A 6175-nucleotide genomic window follows, 5' to 3' on the forward strand; every position below is an offset into this window, starting at 1 on the left:
TCCCTGACAATTAACAGCTATGTAACTGTGGCCATGTTTTTAAACCATTTCAGACTTCAGTTTCTGATCTGTAAAACGGGGTTGAAAATACTTACCTTATAGGATTGCTATGAGGTTGTATGAAATGTTTAACACAGTGCCTGGCATAAAGTAAATGCTCAATAAGTTGTTGCTATCACTATTATTTTAATGTGAATAGCCATTAAAGAACTAGAATACTATCATTCACTATCTCTGCCAAATTTTATCTGATTTCCTTCAAAATAAGTTATACATGATGGTCTCATGAAGAAAGAAGGAGTAAAAATTATGTAAATATTTCTGTTTGTTTGCTTGTGAGGGATACCTGCCAATAATTCCTTAGTCCCTGTTATACCTCTACCTTAGTGATTTCATATGATATATTTATAATGTGGTTATTTATTTATATAGCGATTAAGGGTAATGACTTTTCCCACATGGATGTATTTCTATTCTTTAGAAAATAATCCATCCACCTGGTTCCACTTTTAAGATAACTAAGCGACTCTGTTAATAGGAGCCAAAGATAAAGCTATACGGGACCTTAAGCTATATAGACCTTTGTGTGCTTAAACCACAAAGTATTAGTTCAGCTGTCTTTGAGAGAAATTGGATGTCTAAGTGATCTTACTAGATGAGAACAAGACAGTTCCTCATAACTAGCTTTTGAACTTCTTTGTATTGTATTTCTTGTATTCTGTGATAGCATTCAAGCAGTTTGAAATAGTAGTATTTAGAATGCTAAGTATTCATTGTAACACAGATGCTATGTCTGCTGAGCAACAGAAATGTAATTCAACTTAACTCAACCTTAATTCAACTATAATGGTCTCATATCTCACATCCCATCCAACCCTTTAAGTGTTTTAACTTGGAGTCTTTGGTGTTCTAGTTATATATATATATATATATATATATATATATATATATATATAGTAGTCTTTGGCATTCAACATCTTGCTGCTTGACTAACTTTCCTTGTGCAAACTCTGATTCTGGCACTTTCTTGTTCAAGAATCATCAGTGGCTGCTTATTGTCTATATATTCACCCACTTAACCTTGAAATCTGGGCCCAATCTCAGTGTACCTTAACCAGTTTTGTCTGCCAGTGTTTCTTTTTTGCAGTATAAATGATAGTCCCTCCCTTCCTCAGCCCTGTCTTTAGCCTATAGCTCAATTCTGATCTCTTAAGCTTATCAGTCTCTGGTGCATAAGACCAGAAGTCAGAAACTTATTATTTGAAGCCAGAGTGCCTGAGATGAGCCTACCAAGCTATAATCTCCTTCCTGTTCTCTGCCATCACTGCAAACACCTAGAGATTATTTGGCAGTGGTAGGATGAGAAGAACACAGGACTTAGAGTGAGGGCTTTGTCACTAGGTCCTTGGCTGCCCTGGGCTGGGGATTTTCTCTGTTTTGGTGGGTGATGCTTAATCTTGGCAGGATAACCCTAGTCTGCAGTGGTGAGTTTCTTCTTTTAAAAAAATATTTTTGTGTGAGTTTCTTCTTAAGCTTCCAACCTACTAAATTAGGGCATCCTCATTGAACCCTATCCCCCTAGGCTGGGGCCTTGAATACCACCCACTTAATTTTGGCTCTGAATACAAATCTCCTTGTTGAGGGTCCTGAAACAATTAATCGGAATTCTAAACTTCATTCTTAGGTTCTTGCAAGCTTTGTCTCCTGAATAGCATCACATGCATGGGATCTTTATTTACCGCTGGGCTTCAAACTGCTCTATCCACTCTTTTCCATGAGTGCTAGACTGGAATGCACTTAAGTTTCCCACACCTTAGATGTGGTATCGAGAGCTGGGCCTGGCAAACTAAGGCCCTTGAACCAAGTCTGGCCCAGTTCATTTATGTGTTTTCTAAGGCAGCACTACAATGGTAGAATTGAGTAGTTACAACAGAAACCATGTGGCCTGCAAGACCTCAAATTTTACTATCTGATCCTTTACAGAAAATTTTTGCTGACCCCTGATCTAAAGCCAGGTGGTTCCCCTGGCCATGTCTTTGCTTGTCCTTTGATAATTCCTCATTCTCATGCTGTCAGTCTATAAACCCCCAGAATCCCAGTTTACTGAAACTATGTTCCAATCCATTGAAACTACTTACTTCTAATTGAATTTGCCTGTTTCCTTTTTGTCATCTTTCTAAAAGGTCCTTTCTCTGTGTTTTACTTTTTAGTGGAAGAGATGCTATATTCATAAAGACTGTTAGTCTTATGTCTTTTGATGTTACATCAGGTCCTAGTATGAAATTATTTTTCAATATGACCTTCAAATGGCCCTAAGATTAAAAAGGACTAAGATTAGTTGTTTTAGTTTTTCAGTGTCTCTGATATCAGGTCTTCTGAGCTATGTGTCTTCTAATATCTCCAGTTACCAGATCTTCTAGATCTTCTACAGGCTACAATTTCCATGTTTTCTACTCTCTGGCCTGCAGTATCTTCACTGCCAATGTTTTCTAATCTCTTCAATATCAGGGTCTTCTAATATCTCCAAAAATTAATCTTCTAATTATAAGTCTTGCCTTTCAGGGTCCAGAGTTCTAAGTGCCATTTTTTCCTTTGTTCTCAATCCACCAATGCCTCCTAGACAGGTGTTCTAGAATCCATGTATTTCATTGTGTACAAAAGTCTAACTCTTCTAATATCTTTCAGCACATAGATAGTTCAATTCCTGCTATTTATAGTATCTCCTAAATCCTGATTTTACAATGTTTCATCATCACAATTTCCTCTAATGCCCAAGCCTTTTCAATATCTCCAAGAACCTGGTCTTCTAACATTCAGGTGTTCCAACATCCTCAGTGTTTGAATAGCTTGGTCTCTTAATGTCTTGATCTTTTAATGTCCAAGTGTCCTAATGTCCATGGCTGCCAACATCTTTGACTTACAAAATCATGAAAACTACATCTTCCAAATTCTATGTCCTTTAACATAAATATCTCAATATCTAGGTTTTCCAGAGTCTCTCAATATCCAGGCCTTCTGATTTTAAGATTTCTAAATGGCTAGGTCTTCTATTGTCCATATCTTCCAATGTTTAGGGCTTCCAAGGTACAGGACTTGCAGTGTCTCTAGGTTTCAGGGCTTTCAGTATCCATTAACTCCAACACTCAGGGCCTCTAAGATCTCCAATGTCCAGAATAACAAATGTCCTCAAAATCTAAGACTTCCAATGTCTCCAACATCCTGTGCTTCCAATGTCTCCAATGTCCAGGGTTTCCAGTGGCGCCAGTGTCAAGGTCTTCCAGTGACTCTAGATCTTCCAGCAACTCCAAGTCTTCCAACTAATTCCAAGTCTTCCAGAAACATCAAGGTCTTCCAGCTAAACCAGTCTTCCAGAAAATCCATGACTTCCAGTCAATCCATGTCTTCCAACAATTTCAAGGTCTTCCAGCCAACCCATGTCTTCCAGAAAATCTGTCTTCCACAAAATCCAAGCCTTCCAGCTAATTTATGTCTTCCAGAAAAATGCAAGTCTTCCAGTCAATCCATGTCTTCCAGAAAGAAATCCAGGTCTTCCTCTCAGTCCATGTCTTCCAGAAATATCTATGTCTTCCATCAAATCCAGATCTTCCAGAAAAATACAAGTCTTCCAACCAATCCATGTCTTCCATCAAATCTAGTCTTCCAGTCAATCCACGTCTTCCAGACAAAATCTATGTCTTCCACTAAATCCAGGTCTTCCAGCAAAGCCACGTCTTCCAGAAAATTCATGTCTTCCTATAACTTCCAGGGCTTCCAGCAAATCTATGTCTTCTAAATAATCCAGGTCTTCCGGACAATTCGGGTCTTCCAAAAAAGCCATGTCTTCCAGGAAATCCATGTCTTCCATCAAATCCATGACTTCCAGAAAATCGATGTCTTCCAGCAAATATTTGTCTTCCAACAAAACTGTGTCTTCCATCAAATTCATGTCTTCCAACCTATCCATATCTTCCGGAAAAATCCTCGTCTTCCAATGAAGGTGCACCTTCCAGGAAATCCACGTCTTCCAGAAAATCTTCGTCTTCCGATGAAGGTGCGCTTTCCAGGAAATCCACGTCTTCCAGAAAATCCTAGTCTTCCCATGAAGGTGCGCCTTCCAGGAAATCCATGTCTTCCAGAAAATCCTCGTCTTCCCCTGAAGGTGCGCCTTCCAGGAAATCCACGTCTTCCAGAAAATCCCTGTCTTCCAATGATGGTGCGCCTTCCAGGAAATCCACGTCTTCCAGAAAATCCTCGTCTTCCCATGAAGGTGCGCCTTCCAGGAAATCCATGTCTTCCAGAAAATCCTCGTCTTCCCATGAAGGTGCGCCTTCCAGGAAATCCACGTCTTCCAGAAAATCCCTGTCTTCCAATGAAGGTGCGCCTTCCAGGAAATCCATGTCTTCCAGAAAATCCTCGTCTTCCCATGAAGGTGCGCCTTCCAGGAAATCCATGTCTTCCAGAAAATCCTCGTCTTCCCATGAAGGTGCGCCTTCCAGGAAATCCACGTCTTCCAGAAAATCCCTGTCTTCCAATGAAGGTGCGCCTTCCAGGAAATCCACGTCTTCCAGAAAATCCTCGTCTTCCCATGAAGGTGCGCCTTCCAGGAAATCCACGTCTTCCAGAAAATCCCTGTCTTCCCATGAAGGTGCGCCTTCCAGGAAATCCACGTCTTCCAGAAAATCCCTGTCTTCCCATGAAGGTGCGCCTTCCAGGAAATCGATGTCTTCCAGAAAATCCTCGTCTTCCCATGAAGGTGCGCCTTCCAGGAAATCCACGTCTTCCAGAAAATCCCTGTCTTCCAATGAAGGTGCGCCTTCCAGGAAATCCTTGTCTTCCAACGAAGTTGTGTCTTCCAGAAAATCCTCGTCTTCCTACACCTCCAGGTCTTCCAGCATCTGCACGTCTTCCAGCATCTCTGTGTCTTCCAGCATCTCCACGTCTTCCAACATCTCTACGTCTTCCAGTATCTCCATGTCTTCCAAACAACTATTCAGTCTTCCAAAGCAGGCTCAATATCTACGTCTTCCAACGTCTCCGGTGTACCGGTCTTCTAACATTCAGGTCTTCCAGTGTCTACGATATCCAGGTATTTTAATATGTTCCATAGTTCAGGTCTTCCAAACTTTCCCCAGATCCAGATCTTTTCAAAATTAGTCTTCCCAAGTCCAAGCCTTTTCATGTTCAGATTTTTCCATAGACAAGTCTTCCAACTCAAATATTGCTGCTTCTAATAGAATTAGCTTTAAAAAATTGAATAAGGCATTCGTTCAGCCTAGTAGTGTTTTTTGCTACTAGGAAATGTGTATTCATTCTTTACAACTTTTAAAGATAGTGTTTATTAAACTGCTTCTGGAGAATAAACACACAAGATTTCTGTGGTAAGTTTTGCAAATTTACTAAGGCTCCTATTTTTTATAGTCAATTCCATTTGGTACAAGTGAAATTCTTATTTTAATGAGAAAAACTCCTGTTTAGAGACTTTATTATTTTAGATAATGCTAACATACAGTGTACTTATCCATTTGTTATAACATAAATTTTTGTGGTTTAATCTTATGTGGTGTAAATAATAATAACAGCAACAACATTAACATAACATTTGCTATGTCCAGGCACTGTTCTAAGGTCCTTACATGCATCAACTCATTTAATCTTCATAAGAACCCATTGAGGTAGATACTATCATCCCTGTTTTACAGATGAGGAAACTGGCATACAGAGGTGAAGGACATAACTCTACAGTAGTGACAGAAATAGGTCTATGAAAGTATGTATAGACCAATAGAATATACACTGAAGTATTAGTAGAGAAAGTCCCCAAAGGAAACTGAATACATTGTGCTTTATTTACACAATGGAGTATTATACAGCAGAGAAATGAGTGGACAACAGATAAACATATTATGTATATAAATATGGGTGGACCAGAGGCTTCCCTGGTAGCTCAGCTGGCAAAGAATCTGCCTGCAATGCAGGAAACCTGGGTTCAACCCCTTGTTTGGGAAGATCCCCTGGAGGAGGGCATGGCAACCCACTCCAGTATTCTTGCCTAGAGAATCCCCAAGGACAGAGGAGCCTGGCGGGCTACAGTTCATGGGGTCTCAAAGAGGCGGACATGACTGAGTGACTAAGCACAGCACAGCACATCAAGTCCCAGAAGACTACATATTATAGG

At 40.1% G+C, this 6175-nt stretch overlaps 1 protein-coding gene across 1 annotated transcript; it reads left to right on the top strand.

Annotated features, from left to right (window-relative positions):
• The first annotated feature begins 3249 nt into the window (after positions 1–3249).
• Positions 3250–5095, top strand: LOC148773462 (uncharacterized). Its single transcript, XM_088834309.1, is given in 2 exon segments — positions 3250–3564; positions 3602–5095. Coding segments are annotated over 2 exon segments (1572 nt in total). The 5' UTR covers positions 3250–3486.
• The last annotated feature ends 1080 nt before the right edge of the window (positions 5096–6175 follow it).

This window comes from Moschus berezovskii, chromosome X (assembly GCF_049115385.1).
Source record: "Moschus berezovskii isolate FMDL1 chromosome X, NW_MosBer_1.0, whole genome shotgun sequence".
NCBI lineage: Eukaryota > Metazoa > Chordata > Mammalia > Artiodactyla > Moschidae > Moschus > Moschus berezovskii.